This window comes from Bos mutus, chromosome 8 (genome assembly GCF_027580195.1).
Source record: "Bos mutus isolate GX-2022 chromosome 8, NWIPB_WYAK_1.1, whole genome shotgun sequence".
Lineage (NCBI taxonomy): Eukaryota > Metazoa > Chordata > Mammalia > Artiodactyla > Bovidae > Bos > Bos mutus.
In genome coordinates this window covers 59559662-59581402 of record NC_091624.1, presented here as the reverse complement: position 1 = coordinate 59581402, position 21741 = coordinate 59559662, and the positions used below count along the sequence as shown (strand labels likewise).

General features: G+C 39.7%; 1 protein-coding gene and 1 long non-coding RNA gene across 6 annotated transcripts in view; one reads left to right on the top strand and one right to left on the bottom strand.

Annotated features, from left to right (window-relative positions):
• Positions 1-8035, top strand: part of LOC138988899 (uncharacterized) — a 40929-nt gene extending 32894 nt beyond the window's left edge. For both annotated transcript variants that reach the window (XR_011465145.1, XR_011465144.1), the window contains exons 2-4: positions 2521-2739; positions 3664-3769; positions 4141-8035. This is a non-coding gene — a long non-coding RNA (uncharacterized lncRNA). The remainder of the gene's footprint in view (positions 1-2520; positions 2740-3663; positions 3770-4140) is intronic.
• The window catches only part of PRUNE2 (prune homolog 2 with BCH domain), a 296154-nt gene that overhangs the window by 14131 nt on the left and 260282 nt on the right, over positions 1-21741 (bottom strand). For 2 of the 4 annotated variants that reach the window (XM_070375739.1, XM_070375740.1), the window contains exons 12-17: positions 19162-19335; positions 10677-10779; positions 9885-10016; positions 8733-8819; positions 4186-4284; positions 840-875 (exon numbers count right to left, since the gene is read on the bottom strand). In XM_070375739.1, the coding sequence (XP_070231840.1) occupies positions 840-875; positions 4186-4284; positions 8733-8819; positions 9885-10016; positions 10677-10779; positions 19162-19335 (631 nt within the window). Of the gene's footprint in view, positions 1-839; positions 876-4185; positions 4285-8732; positions 8820-9884; positions 10017-10676; positions 10780-13309; positions 16450-19161; positions 19336-21741 lie in introns of those variants that run through there. The other 2 variants (XM_070375741.1, XM_070375742.1) reach the window with 2 other exon arrangements.

Genomic DNA, 21741 nt, shown 5'->3' with positions numbered 1-21741 from the left:
TTTGCTGTGGTGCCTAAAATTGCATATATATTTTAAAAAAATGTTTAACAAGATAACCACGATCATTAGGGGGACAAACAGATTGTAGTACAAATAAGAGAAATTACATCTATCATGGAACAAAGGAAACTTTTCAAGGGCAGCACTATTATCAGGATGCAAGAATAAAACACCAGGCATGCAGGTTCTCCCAATTCATTCCTGAAATGCAAGCCAACATCACTGCCAGCTGCTGAATGGAAACCAAGTCTTACTTAGCTGCTTCAGATGCTTCCCTCAGATCTTCATCCAGTCTGCATGAGCAAAAATTATCAGTGTAGAAAAGAAACAAGAAGCAAGCAGAGCGTGAGAGAGTCACAAAAAAGAAGTCAAAGCAGAGCCAAATGAAAGTGGAGCGTATGTGCTTTTAAAAACCAACCTTTGGAGCCTAAGACACATGCCTTCAATTACATATGGTGTTTTAGGAACTCCCAAGTCTGTGTTTATGTACGTTTCCTTTGCAAAGTCCTTCATAAAGGGAGATACAAAACTTGCAAGGAGACTGGAAGCATGCTGGCTGAAATAAAGCTGAAAACAGCCACAGCAGTTGTCAGGGCTAGTTAAAATTAGCTTGCAGCCTGGGCCAAGTCTGGGATGTATCTGGTTTAGTAGGTTTCAGTTGCAAATTAGGTTGACCTCAACAGCTTTAGACACACGACAAAGACTGGAAATGATATACTACAAGGGACTGATACCAGGACCTCTTCCTCTGGTAGCCTGTTGAGGTCACCCACAAGTAAGACACTGGTGTACACACACACAAAGGATCCAGCGTGAACTGAAGAACAGGAGACGTTTACCTCACACTTCTCTTATAAGATCTTTCTTCATCGTACCTTACAGGATAAAAAAACGAATGCAATGAGGAAAATGAGTGGACAGATGGAAAAAATGACAGGACAGTCAAAACGTGAGAGACGAACCCAAATGATAGTCAAATTGCCTTTGGGGAGGAAACCTATTTATATTCAATACAATCAATTATTTTGAATTTATAGTTATATACAGCCGATCCTCATGATTTGCAGATGGAGTGTTCACAAACTCACCTACTTGCTAAACCATAGTTGCAACCTCCTAAGCAATACTTTGGCACTTTCATGGTCACTTGTGGACTTTAACAGAGTGCCCAGAAATTTCAGTCACCTGCTGTGTGGGTTCCCAGCTGAGGTGGAGCCCAGTGGGGCTCTGCCTTCTCGTCTCAGCTCTCACGCTGCAAACAAATGGCCTTTTACAGTCTGTGTCATGGCATGTTTATTTTTATTACTTTTGTGCTTTTTTTTGCTGGTGATCTCTTTAAGAATGTTCCCCAAACATTATGCTTAAGTATCATCTAGTATTCCTGAGTACAGGATGGCTGCGATGGGCCTTAGGGAGGTATGTGTGTGTTAGATAAGCTTTGTTCAGGCACAGGTTATAGTGTTGTTGGCCCTAAGTTCAAAGTGAATCAACAATACAGATCAAGTAAGGTATCTTTAAACAGAAATGGACATAAAACAAGGTTGTATGTTAATTGGCAAAGGAGAATGCTGTGACCAAGCACTCACAGAAACTTAGCCCCGTGTTCCCCCTGAAAACAATGGTTCAGTATGTTATTTAGATCTGTAAGAACATCACTGCCACAAATAACAAGAACTGACTGTAATCAGTGATTATAAACCTGATTTCAGATTGGGCTCAATTTTCTTTCCTTTAAGCCCTTTGATGCATTCTATCCCAGCTGAATATTGGCCTTGGGATTGGATGAGATCCTGCTCTTGTGTAATGGGAAAGAGTTATGGTTTGTTACCAGTTTGAAAATGGCATAATATGAAAATGATGCAACAAGGGTCAGTTACAGAAATGAGAGAAAGGACAGCCAGAGGAGATGGATTACGAAAGACAGGACACATGGGGAGGATATGCACGGTTGTAAGTTTCTTCCTCCAGAAGAAAATCTTTCCAAATTGAACCTTCCTTTGGAGGAAACTTTTCCCAAATAGAAAACCTGACTTGTAGATGAATGAAAAGCACCTCAGGCAAGTTTAACTTCTCAACTGAACTTCCCTGTGTGAACAGTAAGTTTGGAAGGACTGATGCCGAAGCTGAAACTGCAATACTTTGGCCACCTCATGCGAAGAGTTGACTCATTGGAAAACACCCTGCTGCTGGGAGGGATTGGGGGCGGGAGGAGAAGGGGATGACAGAGGATGAGATGGCTGGATGGTATCACCGACTCAATGGACATGAGTGTGGGTAAACTCCGGGAGTTGGTGATGAACAGGGAGGCCTGGCGTGCTGCGATTCATGGGGTGGCAAAGAGTCGGACTCAACTGAGTGACTGAACTGAACTGAACTGAAAAGCAACACAATTACAATAAATAACATTCTGGCTTGTCAACTTTGTGCCAGGTGGCTCCTCAGTGCTTTATGTTCATGGTTCTCATTCTGTTCTCAGGACCTTGCCATGAATTAATTGCTCCTTGTTTTCTCATTTCACAGATGCTGAGGCTGAGACTCAGAGAGTTCTAAATAGGATTCCTGAAGTCTCAGAGAGGCAAAGTGGGAAGAAGGTTCAAATCTAATGCTGATCCTCCAAAGCACATTCTCTTCTCTTGTTCCCAGTGCCACACTGGCAGGGAGCATACTCACTTAGAAAGTGGCCAGTGGTCATGTCCACTTGAAGATGGAATATCCTTGTCATCTTTTGCATAATAGGAGGTGGGTGTGCTAGTACTTTTTTTGGAGATGGGGTGTCTTCTTTTTGAGGCAGCAGGCCAGAGCTGTGAGTTGTGCTGGTCTGGGGACTCTATAAAGCCAGTGAGGATTACATCCACCATCAGGAGCTTATGCATGCTCAGCTTGATTCAGCTAAGCCAACTGGCAGTTATCAACCCAATCTGTATCTTCTGTTCACACCTGATATTGGGATGCAGGAAAACCAAACTTGCAGCTACTTCTGAGCTGTGACCCAGAAGGGTATGGGTATTTATTTAGATGGATATTTTATCTAAATATACCCCTTATATTTATCTAAATATACCCATTATTTAGATGGATATTTTACAGGAGGTAAAGAAATCTGGGAATTTTGATTCCAGGCTCACCTGGATTTAAATTCTAGTTCCATCTCTTCCTTGTTCCTGCTCCTACTTTGCATAAGTAAACATCCCCTTCCTAAGTGACATTTCTTATATGTAAACAGGGCGTTTTCTCTGAGGATTAAATAAAGGATATAAATAAAGCATTTCTTGTACCCAGAACAGAAGACATGCATTAAATGGGAGTCTTTTCCTTCCAGTTTCTGTGCCTTTTTTAAGTGAGGGAACTCTTTTTTTGGAAGCCTGAATTGGGAGGTCCATTCTGCTCTCCATCTTATGGAGGAAGATAGGGTATCCTTGACTGTTTTCTTTGAGTTGATGGTTACCTTCCTCCCACTTTTAATCACACAGAAAGCCAGTAAATTAGACATAGTGAAAGAAAAACATGATCGACAGTAAACGATAGTTCTTTGCAACAATTAACCAGTTAGGAGGGTTCATTTTCCAGCATCACATTTTTAAGCCCCAGCTCCAAGCAGTTGACTTTTTACTATTTTTGCAGTATAATCCTACAATTTTAAGTATCCATGCTTTCTACCTACAGGCTTTATTTACCAGGTCCCGAGTAAGGAAGTCATTCCTGACTGCACCACCCACCACTCTGCTTTATCTTTCACCTGGAGGCAACCATGAAGAAATCAGAGAAAGGGGTAACTTTTCTCTCTTTTCCTTGGGTCAAGCAGATAAATTACTTTATATAAGGCAATGAAGAAATCCAGGCTGTGTACAAAATCTACCTTTTGTGTGGCATGCAAGACAGAAGTAACAAATACACTGATTAGTGTTAAATTTATGCTTTCCCCAAAATGGTAGTAAATTCAAGGTGAAAGTGAGCAAATCTCAATAACACCATAGAAGATCATGTGAAAGTAGATCTACAAGAACAGAACAGTTATCTCTAGGTTATAAGAAAAGAAATATATTTATTGGAGAATATTTATTATTTGTTTTAAATGTAAAACAAAAGATAAGCATTTCCCCATATTCCAGGAGTCAGTTATTTTCTCATCTCCTTCTCCAGACATGCAGTATTTCTTACCAAATCTTCAAAACCATCAGGACTTACTTGATGATGCTCTCTGGAATATGGATGCAATCCATTGGGATCAGTCCACTGAGTTCTGCTAAACTACTGACGTATTTAATTTTACTGCTGAATTTGGAACTTGAAAAAAAGAAAAGAAGAAAGATTTCAGTCACTCCTCCATCCCTCAGACTTCTGCCTCTTTTTGAAAATCCTTATCTCCTTGCCCCCAGCACTCTGACTTAGAAGAATAGCTATATTATTTGAGTTGTTACTATGTGCCAGACTCTGTTCTAATTGGTTAATATATATTAACTCTGGGGATTTTCCTGGTGGTTCAGATGGTAAAGAATCTGCCTGCAATACAGGAAACCCAGGTTCATTCACTGAATTGGGAAGATCCCCTGGAGAAGGGAATGGCTACCCACTCCAGTATTCTTGCCTGGAGAATTACATGGACAGAGGAGCCTGGCAGGCTACAGTCCATGGAGTCACAAAGAGTCATACACAACTGAGCAACTAACACAGACACATATTAACTCATTTTCTGTGATAGCCTAATGAGGTAGGTACTATTATCATTCTCTTTTTAAAGATAAGGAAATTTAGACATAGAGAGTTAAGTATTTGCCCAGATTTCACCTTCAGTCAGTGGCAGAAGGTGCCACTTACCTATAATGATTGGCTGTTTTATAAGAAGGTGACATTTTTGTATTACTAGTGTAATAGCAAACTAATTCTAAAAATATATCATTCCACTTGAAAGGGAACTTGATCAGGCATCAAACTCCCTTGAATGGTCTCTAATGAAAAGGCCTCCCCAGTTTACTGAGAAGATGCTGTCAAGGTCACCTCTGCATACATCCAGCTTTCACATTTTACTTGCAGTTTTGACTATGGGCTACTGGCTGTGGCTTGCGAACAGTCACTTCAAGTCCTGATAAGCCTTGGGTGAACACACACTACTAACGATATGCCACATTAGGCCACTTCCTTCCTCTGGAATTTCTGAGCTAAATTCAGATTTTGATTTAAAAAATGGAGGGGGTAGAATAAGAAGGCAGAAGAAGTCATGCCAGGAGGACACCTCCACACTGGAATGTACAGTTTTCTAAACAGCAAAGTGATTCAGTTTCTCATATTCAGATATGTATTTGTAACTGAATGTGAAAAAGAATATTTTTTCTTCTTGGTGTATTGGTACCTGCTATTTCCTCTACCTGGCTTTAGCTAGCCAATCCTATTCTTCAAAACTCACCTTGAGGATGCATTCTTCTGGAAAGCCTCTCTCGATGCAGACTCTCTGTCTTCAATCTTCACCTGTTACCTTAAAACTTATCCTCACTCTGAGTTATCACCCTCCAGCTTCCTTTGTTCCCTCTATTGCAGCTGCTTTCTTGTCTACCTGTGTCAGCTGCCAGGCTGTGACCTCTTTGAGGAAATCAATTGAGCTATTTAATTTCTCAAACTGCAGCACCTAACCCAGTGCTTGACACAGACAGACAGTTCATTTAAAAAAAATGAACTTGAGGAGGGAGGGATAAATTAGAAGGATGGGATTAGCAGATACCAACTACTATATTAAAATAAACAGGTAAACAACAAGGTCCTACTCTACAGCACGGGAACTATAGTCAGTATCCTGCAATAAACCATAATGGAAAAGAATATGAAAAAGAATATGTAACTGAAAATAATACTCTTTTTCGTATTTAGTTACAAATATGTATCTGAATACAAGAAACTGAATCACTTTGCTGTACACCAGAAATTAACACAACATTGTAAATTAATTATACTTCAGTTTAAAAATACATGAATTAAAAAAAAGAATTTGCTATATACCTCTGTCATAGGTGTTACCCTTTAGCAGTGAAAAGACCTATAATACATTTTAGTGACCTCTTTTTTCAGGTCAAAAAATCTGTTACACTAACATAGATTGATTCACAGGGATCTTTAAAGAGGGTTTTATATGCTGAAACTGTAGAACATAATGTTTAAGTACTTGAAATATGTGTTCTTTAGAATTAGGTAGACGCTGGGTTCAGAGCCTGAGTTTATCATTTCTTGGCTATGTTACCACAGACCTGGGGTTGGTAAACTATGGCCTGTGAGCCAAAGCCAACTTATTACTGGTTTTTTATATCTTTGTGCTAAGACTGGTTTTGCATTTTTTTTAATGGTTGAAAAATGATTAAAATAAAACTATTTCGTGACATGTAAAACATTTCAGAAAACTCAACTTCAGTGTTCATAAATCAAGTTTTATTGGAACACAGGGACACTTATTTATTTACACATTATCTATGGCTTTTGTCCTACCATGGCAGAGCTAAGTAGTGGTGACTGAAACTGTATGGCCCATAACATTTAAAATATTTAATATCTGACTCTCTACAGAATGGTTTGCTGGCTCCTGGTTTGAACAATTTATTTGACCTCATTTAACCTTAGGGTTTTTTTGCTACAATACAGAAATGGTAAACAGTGCCTCCTTCAGACCATCATTAGGATTAAATAAAATAATGCATGTAAGTACTCAATAAATGTAAACCATTATTACATGTAATTTACCACAACACTACTTGCCATAATTTAATTATTTTTGTTTTAATTATTGGGGCTTCCCTTGTGGCTCAGCTGGTAAAGAATTCACCTGCAATGTGGGAGACCTGGGTTTGATCCCTGGGTTGGGAAGATCCCCTAGAGAAGGGAATTATTATTATCTTGAAACTCCCTTCAATAAATGTTGAATTAGAATTCTTTCTCATACTCTTGCCATAATAAATATTTACCAAGGAGAAATATATTTATTTTAAAATAGAAACTGAATTATTAAACAAACATCAGTGAATCAATATCAGTTCTAATGTTTGCTTTTTTACTCATTAAAAGTTTGTATAAGCTCTTCATTGTACATTTATTCCTAGTGCCTGTCAAAGCATTTTCTGCTAATCTTAAAATTAGTAGCTTTTTAAAAATATATCTTAAAGGCTTGTATTATGCTTTAAAGTAATTTAAAGAGCTCTCCTGCCAGAGGAAAACTAGTTGAATCCTGCTACCCAGTTGTTGGAAGTAGTGGATGGGAATGCTAAATAAATATAAGTGAACACAGACAAAAAAAGGAGATTCTGGAAGGCACAGAACGCTCAATTTCTAACTTAAAAAAATAGATATGAAACAAGCAACAAAGGTTTACTGTATAGCACAGGGAATTATAGTCAATATTTTGCAATAACCTATAATGGAAAATAATTTGTAAAGTAATTATGTGTATATGTATAATTGAATCACCTTGCTGTGCACCTGAAACATGGTTAACGAACTATACTTCAATAAAATATATATATAGTAATTAAAAAATATAAAAGATTTTAACCTTTAATTTTTTCTCCAGAAGTGAAGTGATCAGAATTTTTCTTACAGATTCATTAATAACACTGAGACAGAAAAATTTCAGTTTATATAATTTGTATTCTGATGTTAGGCAAGTTCTAATTAGCTGATATATACTTGATTCACAATATTATATTAGTTTCAGGCATACAACTTAGTGATTCATTATTTTTATAGACTATCCTCCATTGAAGTTATTATAAAATGGTGCATATTTTCCCTGTGCTGTACACTATATCTTTGTAGCTTATTTATTTTATACCTAGTAGTTTGTACCTCTTAATCCGATACCCCTATCTTGCCCCTCCCTATTCTATTTTTTAAAGCTTTCTAGAAAATCTATAGTGTCCCTTTCATTTAACTGTCTCAGTTTTACTATGTAAGAGGCATATCTTACTTTTCTTTTCATTCCGAAAATGTAAGGTTATATAGCATCTAACATAAAATAGATGATGAACAAATATTTACTGATTTGAAGTGAATTTAAACCTAGAAGGCTCATGGATGATCAAAACAAAGCTCTCAAAATGGCTGCACAGACTCTTAACCCACTTTAGGTGACCTCCATGGTATTTGTTCAGAAGAAACAAAATAATTAAGGTCTGGCTTATGTTTCTGTCCTTGATGTGTCTTTGATTTCCATTGTCATGGTATACTCTACCTCTTTGATTCTTTACAAAATACCATATTTCTTTAATGTGTGTGAAAGTCACTCAGTCGTGTCTGACTCATTGAGACCCCATGGACTATACGTGGACTACACAGCCTGGAATTCTCCAGGCCAGAATACTAGAGTGGGGTAGCTTTTCCCTTCTCCAGGGGATCTTCCTAACCCAGGGATTGAACCCATGTCTCCTGCATTGCAGGTGGATTCTTTACCAACTGAGCTATCAAGGAAGCCCTTATTGCTTTAATAGTACTATCTATACAGAAACCTCACTATTTCATTTTCTGTGTTTACAGCAAGCAATATAGAGATCATGTTTTATAATTATAGGGGAAAAATAATCACTATGAAAATATACTCACTCTTAGAGTCTCTTGCTGGGCAGTCCAAAGTATATTTTCAGGAAAGGCAGAGGCAAAACATATTATCCTAAATACTCTCTTGGTTTATGAATTTTTGTGTAGAGGAACAATGAATTACATACTTTAAAAAACTAGTACTTTTACTGTAATAATGACTATACCTTATAAAAGGTCGTGTAACTGCAAGGATTGTTCGGATGAACCAAGATGGATGAACAATGATGAATGATTTTAAATTCTTCCTCAACCTATTTTGAAAAAGAAAAAAAAATTACTCATAACCTATTTTGAATGGGAATTAAAGTATTTGTGTGTGTGTGTGTATATATATTTATATAAATATTAGGGAATTCTTGTGTAAGTTACTGTCATCTGGTAGGCAGGTATAGAATGCAATGAGATATAATTTGAAACTTGCATAATTCAAACCTCATTTTCCCACAGAAATAAATGTAAAATAGAATGGTCATACTCTTGGAGTGCAAAAATCTATAACCATCATGGCATATTTTTGTTTGACGATGCTATTCATTTTTGTCAGCATTATTTTTTATATTTTGAAATGAATACCCAGTTCTACTGAGCCTGGGTTTCTTCCTGTGTATAATGAAAGCATGTGGTTATCTGGCCTTCAGATTAACGTTTTGGATATCCTGGCATATTTTTCAGCATTAGCAGTGCTACTGTATGTATGTTTGGATGATGAACGGATTTTAGTTACTATATCGGGGCACTCGCATGTTGCTTTGCAGGGAGCCACATCCGAGAGGAAGCCATGCTATAGAAAACATCATAAATTTGTATGCTTATTATGAGTTTTCCTGTAGATGGCAACAATGTGTTTGGTTCTAATAAAACCAGTATGAATAGACGTGATGTATCTTGAGGAAGGGGCACACACAGTCACCAAATGGGCTGGAATTAACAGTGAATGTTGAAATAAGGGCACGTGGGTTGCCTGAGTCACAATAACGCTAGTGCACAAAAAGGGCAGCAAGGCCGCATGATACCAGTGAAGAATCGTGGACTTTGATTTATCAGCTCAAATTGCACCTCCATATGGCAAACGCATGAGCATACTTTAAAATGCTTGTCACCAAGTTTGAGATTAGTAACATTTAACAAAATCTGGGGAAGATTCGCTTTATTTAAAATTTGAGTGATACTTTAATATTTTAAAATTTATCATCTCAAATCAGCATTAATTCAATGTTCCTAAATTGTGACTGCATTTTTGGTAAACTAAAAGGTCACTGGAGATGGGAGTTATTGAGGAAGTCAAAATAGTGATTAGCTAATAGAGCCCCACATACCGTCTGTCAATCATCTGGTAACATTTCTTCATCCAGCCTAACCCTGGCATCTTCCGTCTTGGGGTTGCACCATTCAAGTACACAATCATATAGTCTTCAGCTACCATCAACTCTAAAGTACTTATTACATATCTGATCACAGGAAGGAAGAGACGTGTTTTAAGTTCCCACATGATAGAGTTCATCTTATTTCACCATAATTATATAATATTTAAATTACAGGGTGCATAACATTTAAGAATGGTTGCACATATTACCTCTTCTTCTTGAGAAGAATGCAGTTACCTAAGATCACTTCTCTGAGAGTATTACTCATTTATTTGCACAGTTATCTTTGTTTTTTTTTTTTTTAATGCAGGTACACTTGAAAAGTCTGTGGGTTAGAAACCCAACTTTCAAAAATATCAGCAATGCTATTGTACACTAAAGGACAAGTCAGATTAAATAAAGGCAGATATAAATGAAGTCAGGTTATTATCAGTTGACTAAGAACATGTTATCAGGAAACCAAAATAACACTTCACCCAAAAAAAATGCTACAAAATTTAAAAATATGGGCCAAACTGTGTTCATTTTGTTTTCAGTGCATTCTCCTGACAAAACAGCTCCTCTGAAGCTTTCAGTCTCTTGAGCAATTTACCTTGATACATATTTCATTGACTTTTAATCAAAGGCTTAGAAAATTCTACATCAAATTGTACATCATCTGTTTCCTTTTATTAAAGATGTTCTATCTGCCATTGCATCCCCACAGACATTAACTCAAAACATTTTATTGTAAGCATCACTCACAGGAAAAGATTTTCCATGACATAATGGTAGTCCGCCCGACTGCTGTCTGGCAGAAAACAGGCGGCAAACACAATGATGGCATTTAGGCCGTCCCCATAGTATCCTGGGGAACAAACAAAAAGACATTTGTAACCAACTGAAACTCTTAACAAGATACTATTTAACCTAAAGGATAAATCTGGAAGCCTTGGCAAGTGTATGTATGTGGATGTATTAGATATATCTTTAAGTGACTATTATAAAGACGATATACTTCTGTAAGTATATACACATATAATTATCTTGCAGTGGTTAAGATACAATACATAGTGTGAATATATTTGCATATATAGGGCACCCAAGTATTATGGATGATTATATGTATTGTACATAGTCGTGTAAGTGGGTTATAAATATTCAACTTAAAAACAAAGGATGGTGAGGCAACACATTTTGACTTAAGGGCTTCTAATTTATATAATAAAAAAGCTAATCTGTATAACACTCTTTCCTTTAATTGCTAAGAGAGAGGTTCTATTTGATCCTGTTTAGTATTTCCTAGTTGTAGTAAACTCTGTGTTCCTTGAAAACTCATCTTTGAAACACATGTCTACAAATTTGTCTATAGAATCTCACGTGTCTTCCAGACTTAAAAAATGGAAGCAATGCACTGTACTTTCATTTTTTAACATCCATTTAAAAATATTTGTGATTGTATCATATAACATAGTTCTAGGCTTTAGAAACATTAGAGATTTCGTCAAAGCTTTGAGTAGGAGGACAGAACACACCCTCAAGCCTGATCAGAATTTGGCGTGTTTCACTTTTTCAGAACTCTAAATACCCCTCTGGTGATTACAAGGCAGTAAAATACTGGCTAGATATAGATTTGGATGGGCTTAACTCTCGAAAAGCAGTTTAATGAGATGTTTTCTACAAGGATAGAGAGTATGACTCTGCCACAAAAGAGGTGGGGGAAGAAAGTGATACCAACTAAAAATACATCAAATTATGGGTTTGTGTATATTACTAATTTGAGGCTGCTGCAGATAATGCTACATATCTTAGAAGATGCTACCTATGTAAGTGTATACCTGATGCAACACGTTTGCAAAACAGGACCGCAGTAGCTTCCCTCTGGATTTTTTGCTTTAGTCCCATCTTTTCCAATATGTAGGTATTTTGCCAACTTTTTAAAGAAGGTGGTATGAAGGAAAATGGCATAAGGAGATATATTTTCATACAAGAAGTGTTTGTTCCACAAATAATTTCATTTAGGAAGATTCATAGCTGAATAGAAATCCACAAAGGATAGGGTGGCTTAATGACATTAATCCTAACTCCACTAAAATATGCAATTAAGGCTCAGTGCAATGAAAAAGAGAGTTCATTAAAAGAAAAAATGACATAATGAATCCATCTTAAATACAAGTACAAAAGCATCCTTTTGAAGACATCAGGAGAGGCAAAGACAAGATAGCAGAGTAGAAGGACTTGAGCTCACCTCCTCTCAATGAAAACACCAGAATCACAACTAACTGCTGAACAACCATCAACAAAAAAGACTCAGTCCTATCTGCTGCTGCTGCTGCTGCTAAGTCGCTTCAGTCGTGTCCAACTCTGTGCGACCCCATAGACGGCAGCCCACCAGGCTCCCCCGTCCCTGGGATTCTCCAGGCAAGAACACTGGAGTGGGTTGCCATTTCCTTCTCCAGCGCATGAAAGTGAAAAGTGAAAGTGAAGTCGCTCAGTTGTGTCTGACTCTTCGCGACCCCATGGACTGCAGCCTACCAGGCTCCTCTGTCCATGGGATTTTCCAGCCAAGAGTACTGGAGCAGGGCCTATCTACACCCTCCCCCCTCCCAAAAAAAAAAAGATATTTTATACCCAAAGACAAAGAAGAAGCCTCAAGAAACAGTAGAAGGGACTCTTTCACAATATAATCAAATGTCAGACCTCCTGGGTGTGTGAACCACATACTAGAAAATAATTATATTGCAGAGGTTCTCCCATAGGAGTAAGAGTAGCCTGTGGGAGCCTCACATCAGACTCCCCAGCTTGGGGTCTGGTATTGGGAGGAGGAGCCTTTAGAGCATTTTGCTTAGAAGGCCAGGGGCGCTTCAGTACAGCAGTTCCATAGTACTAGGGGACACAGAGACTCCACTCTGGGAGGACACACACAGTTTAATGTGCACTGGGGCCCAGGGCAAAGCACCTACCTACAGGTCTTGGAGGGTCTCCTGGGGAGGCATGGTTGGAAGTAGCTCACTGTGGGCAAGGACACTGGTGGTGGACATCCCAGGGAATACCCATTGGTATGCGCGCTCCTGGAGGTCACCATTTTGGAACTGAGACCTGGGCCCACTAAGCAACCTGCATGCTCAGGCCAAACAGCCAACAGAGTGGAAACATAGCCCCTCCCACCAGCAAGTAGTGAGCTAAAAATGTACCCCTTAACATGGCCCTGCTCACCAGAGGGACAAAACCCAACTCCACCCACCAGTGGGCAGGCACCAATCCCTCCCACCAGGAAGCCTGCACAAGTCCCTGGACCAACCTCACCCACCAGGGGGCAGACACCAGAACCAAGAATTGCAGTCTTGCATCTGGAATAGGGGCTTCCCTGGTGGCTCAGATGGAGGAATGGAGATGACCACAAAAACAGACAAATATCTTCCAAACAAAGGAACAAGATAAAACACCAGAACAACAAAATGAAGTGGAGACAGGCAGTCTACCTGAAAAAGAATTTGAAGTAGTAATAGTAAAGATGATCCAAGATCTCAGAAAAAGAATGGAGGTACAGAGAGGATACAAGAAATGTTTAATAAAGAGCTAGAAGCTTTAAAGAACAAACACAGATGAACAATAAGTGAAATGAAAAGTTCACTAGAAGGAATCAACAGCAGAGTAAATGAGGAAGAATGCATAAGCAAGCTGGAAGACAGAATGGTAGACATCACTGCTGTGGAACATAATAAAGAAAGAAGAATTAAAAGAAATGAGGACTGTAGCCCACCTGGTTCCTTTGTCCATGGAATTCTCCAAGCAAGACTACTGGAGTGGGTTGCCATTCATTAAACACACCAACATTCACATTATTAGGTGTCCCTGGTGGCTCAGATAAAGAATCTGCCTACAATGCAGGAGACCCAGGTTTGATCCCTGGTTCAGAAAAATTCCCTAGAGAAGGGGGGAATGGCTACCCAATCCAGTATTCTCACCTAGAGAATTCCATGGACAGAGAGGCCTAGCAGGCTACAGTCCATGGGGTTGCAAAGAGTTGGACACAATTGAGTGACAAACACTTTTCACATGACAGGGGTCCCAGAAGGAGAAGAGAGAGAGAGAGAGGGCCTGAGAAAATATTTGAAGAGAAAATAACCCAAAATTTCCCTAACATGAAAAAGGAAACACTTAGAGTCCAGGACGTGCAGAGAGTCTCATACATGATAAACCCAAGAAGGAACACTCAAAGACACATATTAATCCAATTGACAAAAATTAAAGACAGAGAAAATATTAAAAGCAACAAGGGAAAAGCAATAAATAAAATACAAGGGAATCCCCATAAGGTTATCAGCTGATCTTTCAGCAGAAACTGCAATCTAGAAGGAACTGGCAGGATTATTTACAGTGGTATAAGGCAAAATCTACAACAAAGAATATACCCAGCAAGGCTTGTTCAGATTGAGTAGAGAAATCAGAAGTTTTATAGACAAGCAAAAGTTGAGAAAATTCACCACCACCAAACCCATGTTACAATAAATGCTAAAGGAACTTGTCCAGGCAGAAAAGAAAAAGCCAATACAAGAAACAAGAAAATTACAAATGGAAAAGCTCACTGGTAAAGGCAAACATGCAGTAAAGGTATGAAATGATCCACACACAAATAATATAACAAAACCAGCAATTGTAAGGAGAGTACAAATGCAGGATATTGGAAATGCGTTTGAAATTAAGAGACTAGCAACTTAAACCAATCTTGTGTATGTATGTATATATAGAGAGAGAGCCTGCTATATCAAAACCTCATAGTAACTGCAAACCAAAAATCTACAATAGATTAACACACAAAAAAAGAAAAAGTAATCCAAATACAATACTAAAGATAGTAATCTAATCACAAGAGAACAAAAAAGGAAAGAAAACCTACAAAAACAAATCTAAAGCAATTAACAAGATGGCAATAAGAACATACATATCAATAATAATTTTAAATGTAAATGGATTAAATGCTCCAACCCAAAGACATAGACTGGCTGAATGTATACAAAAGCAAAACATGTATAAATGCTGTCTACAACGGACCTACTTCAGCTCTTGAGGACACAGACAGACTGAAAATGGGGATGGGAAAAGGTATTCTATGCAAATGAAAAAAGAAAGCTAGAGCGGCAATACCGATAGACAAAATAGACTGTTATGAGAGAAAGAAGGACAATACATAATGATCAAGGGATCAATCCAAGAAGAAGAGGTAACAGTTGTAACTATATATACACCAAATGCATGAGCAACTCAATATATAAGGCAAATGCCAACAGCCATAAAAGGAGAAATTGACATGTACACACTGCTATATTTAAAACAGACCACCAACGAAGACCTACTGTCTGGCACAGGGAACTCTACTCAATATTCTGTAGATATTCCCATGTACCCATATGGGAAAAGAATCTGAAAAAGAATATGTGTAACTGAATCACTTTGCTATACACCTGAAATTAACACAACATTGTAAATCAACTGTACTCTAATAAAAATAAAAATTAAATTTAAAACCTTTAAATGTAGATGTCAGGCTCCAGAGTGTCAGGATAATTTCGAGATCATGACTGCTCAGTTTGTTTGATTTCTTTTTCTATTTCTAGAGAATTTCTAAGAATGTCTGTTCTTTTTTTTTTTTTTTTTAAGGAAAGACTGAGGTTTATAAACTACTTCAGAAGTCATCTTAAATGTCAATTCATCTCTTTGTGTCACTGCTGTCTGTCCTTGGAATGTTGTAGTAATGCATTTGCTTGAGTTTATTTAGCCAAAGGAATATTGAATGGTCAACTTACCATGTCCTGATCAGTGACCAAGTTGGGAATGGCTCTTTCTATAGAAATCACTGAAATTGACAAATGATGGATTTTGCATTTGTGGGCAGAGGATTTGTAGGAAGAGAAAAGGCAAAAGAAAGAGAAGGCAATGAGGAGATATAGTGTGTAAGGAAGGAAAGAGAAAAAGATAGATTTTGTCATGAAAGTTTTCCTTTTAAATCAAGAGCCATGCCGTCACTGTCAGGCTTTGGAGCTATTCCAGACAGCAACTGCTGGCAAAGTGTAATAACGTGAATGAATAGGACCATTTGAATTTTGTTCTTTGCCAATGCCTCCAAGGAGGTCAGCTAACCCAGTTTCTGTGCTAAATATGCAGCTTACTCAAGTGAAGTTCCCCGTCAGCGAGTGCAGATTTCAAGTGAAGTTTGGCTCTTTAGACCATGTATTTTATCAGACTCTCTTCTCAGTAACTGAGTTCAGAGTGTATGTGCTGAGCTGTGTGAGCTATCCCACCGTGGTGTCTCCTGGGACCCTCGGAAGCAACAATGCAAACCTTACCTGAGGCAGGACAGAGAGGCATGAAAGGGACGGAACACAAGTTTGCTGGCCAGCAAATGGAATGGAGAGAGAAGGAAAGATGCCACAGGCGCAACCAAAACATACACACACACACACCAGCCTGCAACTCTTCTCCTCAGCCTTTCCAGGGTCATTTGTCCAGCAACACTGCAGAGGGTTACCTGAGTCTCCTATAATGAAATGAGAAGTAAAAACACAAGACAGGACACTCCTCGTTACAACGCGTTGGCATGAGTGCCCTTGGCTATTTCATTGTGTTCCCTGCTTCAGGTTCCAACATGCCAGTTCTAGCCTCAAAGTGACCCCACACTGTGGGCTAATCCAAACCACCCAGACCTCTCCTTGCTTTTCTGTATAAGCAGATAGCAGGAATGTTACTCGTGGGCTCGCAGGAGGTGACACCGGCTTTGAGCTCACCCTTTTCTTACTGAGGAAGCAACCAAGGCCCAAGAGAGTCAAGTGATGACCACGGCCACAGTGTGAGTGGTGGTCAAGATGGGCCTTGAACTCTGTTCTTCTACACTGTGTACAGGGACTCCGGCCACAGCTCATATGAAGTCACCAAAGCTGGAGGCTGAGTTATTTGTTCAAATACTGCTCTCACACACAGATGTTCCCAACTGGTGCAGACACTTGCAGGGCCTGGCTTTGCAGCAGACCTCAGCAGAGCTTTTAATCACTCCCAGCTAGCTGTCCAGAGCACCGGACAGCTGGCACTTTCTTTCTGGCCTGAGTGAGAAAAATGTTCTCATAGCAAAGTGCCAGACACCAAAATGACATCTCTGTTCGCTCTGGGTGCTGCTTTTTAAATGCTCATCAGAAGCCAGGGTGACAAACCCAATAGACTGAGAACTAGGGAGTGTCATCATTAAGGTCTAAGAAAGTGATATGAGTTTCCAAGACAGCAAAGCTTTGGCAAATTCAGAAGTAACGTGTGAACTGTCTTTACCTACAGAGCAAAAGGCTGGTCAGGGTGGAGGAAGAGGTGGCATCTCGCTCATGATCTGCTGGGTGCAGCCAGAGGCACATCATGCAGGCCGGCGCCTAGAGGAGGCCGAGGCAGAGCCAGGCAGAGAGGGAAGGTGGCCTTCTCTCTCCAACAAACCAGACGGTCACACAGACAGATAAGGAGCTCACAACACGGAACGGAGAGGGGCAGTGCCAGTGGGAGGGGTGGCAGGGAGGAAGGGCACAGCAAACCAGGTTATCCCTGAGCTAGCAGGTGTCTTTGCAAAGAACAGATGGGCAGAAGCAGTCACTTTTTGGACTCCAGTGTGCTGACGATAATCACTCTATCCTGATTCAGGGAATAGAACCATGGGCTCCATCCACCCAACTTCACTGTGGTTGAGGGAATAAGCAGGCCAGTCTGCTGAGCTAATGAGAACTTGGCCTTATAAAAGCACAGGAGCCATGAGCCTGCCTTCTTTACAACAAAGGGACTACTGATTTATGACCTGAATGGTAAAAATGTACAGGGCATGTCACTGGGCGACTTCGGTTTACTTTGACAGACTTTTCTACATTTCTTGTACTTTTTAGAATGTACACAGGCTAGTTTATATTAGCCTTTGTTTTCTTTTTTTTTTTTTTTTTTCTAAAAAGCAAACAAATCAAAAATACCTGACGGGTAGGTGTAAAGGATCTTCTGGGAAAATCTAGGTAAATTCAGATTGTTGTTTTCATTAGAACAACAACAGGATTGACTCTATGGCCAGCTGCCTGTCATTTTCAGCAAGATTAAGCCTGTTCTCATTCCAAAGGCCTGTGGGAAAGATCTTTCTTAGAGGAGCTCTCACTGAGCCATGTTACCATTTCAGCTCAAATAAGGAAAAAGGAAGGTCGGGGCCAGGAACACCCATAGGCGTTTCCCTTCTCTGTCACGGGTGGGAGCCCTGGGTGGTCTTGATACTTACATGGAGGGAGCAATGCATGGGGCAGAAAGTGGGAAATCTGTGGTGAAGGGGACTTGGAAGGAAAAAGCAAAACATCCTTCTGCTTGATAGGAAACCAAAGCTTGAGGTTTAATGCAGTGCCAAGACATTTATTCCCCTGTCCTTGTTAAGGAAGACAGAACAATTGCCTTGTCAGCTTATACTTTTCCTAGAACAGTTAGGGTGGTGCCTTAGGGCTGCAGGAGAGTTGTGCATGCAGCAGCAAAAAAAAAAAAAAAGCCCCCAAAGCCACTTATATTTTCTGAAGTTGACAATGTTCAATGTGTCATTTGTGCTCATGTTATTTATTGTGAATCCAAAATTCAGGCTCCTGTAGTTCCAAGACAGCAATGAAAATATAAAACAGAGCTTTTTCTCTCCCTTGTCCCTCATGAAGCAGGTGGAGGCTGTGGCTAGAGCAAGCTACTGTCAGGCACAGAGGTAATGGAGTTTATAGAAAAGCAAACTTTAAGTGGGGGTGGGGTGGGGAAGGGACCAGCCTGAGTCTCAAAAGATTTCCTAAAGCTTCTGAAGAGGATTCAAAAGATTGTTCTGGAATTAAAAGCACCTCTTACTGCAGGCCATGTCAAAAACAGACTTGAAAACAATTCAGTTAAAACCCTACAAGAAATCCATAGGAATTCCATACAGATGCTATTGAATTGACAACTGTGGCTTTCAAGAACTTTGCACAGATGACAGCTATCATATGTGGTGTGAAAGGCATCTTTCACCTTGGAAAGTTACTTTTGTGTAGTAGGCTTTCCGGTGTTCACTGAATTGCATATGAATAATACACGCAGCTCTACAGTGCCCTGAATGTTGACTGTCTAGTAGCATCAGCATTGATAGGGATGTCATGCTGCAGAGAACCCTAGTTTGGTTTTCTAATTAAAAAAAAAAAAGAATATGGGCCCCCGGCTTCCCAGATTTGCAAAGCTCCACTACCTCCGTGAGAAATGACTCTCCTATAGGGCTCGATGACCTTCATGTCAATCCGCTGCTCCTGTTCTCCAATCACCACGGTCCTCCACAGCCGGTTGTCCTCCCGCTCCTCTTCTGCCGTATATTCTGGAATAGACTCTGACTCTTGGCCAGAATCTTTGTTGCCTGTGGAATCCTCTGTAAATGAAGCACAGAGCAAGGATGAATGGGTAGGACCTCCACAGGTGAGGCAGTTCAACAACTAGCTACCTCCCGGCAGGCTCAACCTGATGAACTCCTTGTTTGTACAGCTTGGAACGAGCTTGACACCATCCCAACTTCATCGAGGACACTCAGTGAGGTCTTCCTAATTGACAGACTGAATGACCAATCCATTGGTAAGGCTAAGCTGAGGGTGGGGATAGGAAAAGGGCTGGAGCTGTCTTGTGTCTGTAGTGGTCCAAGATGGGGATAGACTGCGTGCTAACTCCTCCCTTGATCATACAGGTTGTGGTCTGTGGTCTTTCTGATGGTGTGAAAAGCTATTATTCATCAGGCCTTATTTTCCTTGTGCCACATATATTGGTGTAACCTGAGTGCCCAGAGTGTTCTGGGGCCCCTCAGCTCGGTAGCTTGATGATACTGCCAGCCTAGACCTGCATTCTAAGACTCTAACAATGGGCTTGAACCTCCTCTATTGGGAGCACATCTGGAGATTAATTTGATATAACTTCTTATAAGTTTTTCAAAACATGCTACACAAAGATTTTACAGTAAGTAAGAAACAACCTTATAAACCAGAAGTGCTCCAAGCCCCCAAATTCACAGGACTCTTACTTGTGGGTGCCCAAGGTAATGAAAAAGCCCACTGAGCATTCTTGGGGAAAAATTTACTACTCACTCTTGTGCATCAAAAAAAAAAAAAAAAAAGCAACTATATTTAGTTTTTTTAAATAATAAGCAATAATTGTTTCCCTTTTTACTTCAAGTACTAGTAGAATTTCACAATGGTTATTCTTTGTATGTTTATGTAATTTGGTAATAAAGGCTTATTTATAGTTTTCACAATAATTCTGTGAGGTGTTATCATTCTTAACTTTCCATTTCATAAGAAATTGCCTTTGATTTACACCACACTTGCATTCTTTTAATGGCACTTTGATAACAGTAACAGCAATATTTATTAAGCATCTACCAAATTAGCAGGCAGAGAAGATGTAGTGGAAGATGTGATACCAATGCAAAAACTCTGAAGTAATTACCTCAGATCACAGAATCAGGAAGGAAATATAATCAAACCCTTACCTTTTCTACTCTTCTAAGCTATCATACTGCACCCTGAATGTGTAATTGTCTCGGTCTCATTTATTTTACTATAATGCAGTGAGTTCCTTGGGCTAAGGAATCATGCCAATTTCATCTTTAAAATCTGCCTCCACCAACCCACTTCACACTTAGCTTGGAAACCTGCACAGAGTTTTCAGTAGAACTTGGGAAGGTGAGTGAGTAAATAAAGCTTGGACAAGTTCCTGGAAATATAGGTAATCTGTAAGGGAGCCACAACAGGACAATTATGTTCCAGAAGATGTCACAAGACAGATTCAAACATGTCTAATTACCTGTGACTTAGAATAGCAAAGTGAAGCCCAGTTGGGAAGCAGTCCTAGCCGCTTCTGCCAACACCAGTAGCTACCACCGCCTACAGAGCCTGGCCTCACTCTGGCTTTCTCTGTATTCCCACCAGCGCTCGCTGCTTACTCAGGACAGGAAACTAGCAACCTTGGCTTCAGATTAAGCACTGTGTCACTTGTCCAAATCCATCCATCTGCTCTGGACTCCCTATCTGAGATCCCTTCCAGCTCTCCCCGTCCCACTTGAGTTAGGGCCCTTGGATGCCCCTCACAGCTCCCCTTCCCAGGACCCTGTTTTCCCACTTGTCTCTGTTCTCTCAGACCTCTGGGCTCAGATGTGGGTTTGTCTTCTGAGGTTCCAGTATACACCTGCTCTTACCTACATTGTAGGCATCATCGCCAACACCCCTTTACCCTGTTTGGGACCTCCTTTCCCTACCTCTTTTGATTGATGTAAATTAAATAAAGAAATAGCTAGGAGTACAGTACACTCTCCTAAGGTGTTGAATTCTAAAAGTCAACAATATAAGCTAGTAGGAAGTGAAGGTAAGTTGTTCTACTCCCTTGAATTAACAGTATCTTCCTGATCTTAATAATTCTTTTTCTACAACTATAAATTACCATCTTTCCCCCTGCCATCATTTTCTCACTATTTGCAAAAGTTTCAGGTCTCATTTAAATCTCTGTCCCTAGGCCCTCCAAATTTAATGTTCCGTCTCATGCTCTCATCACTAAGAAATGCTTGATTTTCTTTGTCTTCTTTTCTGAATAACAAGCTTTTCTCCCTTGCTGCTTGCTGTTGAAGTCAATTAGCACTGGTACACAAGGGAGAAGTCAACTTGAACATTTCCTTTTGTCTTTGATGAAATGATTTAGTACACAGGCTCTGAATACCCTGTACTGAAAGATCACAGTGAGGACTCTACCGTCGATGATCATATGAACCATTGGAAGATGAGGTCAGCTGTGGCCT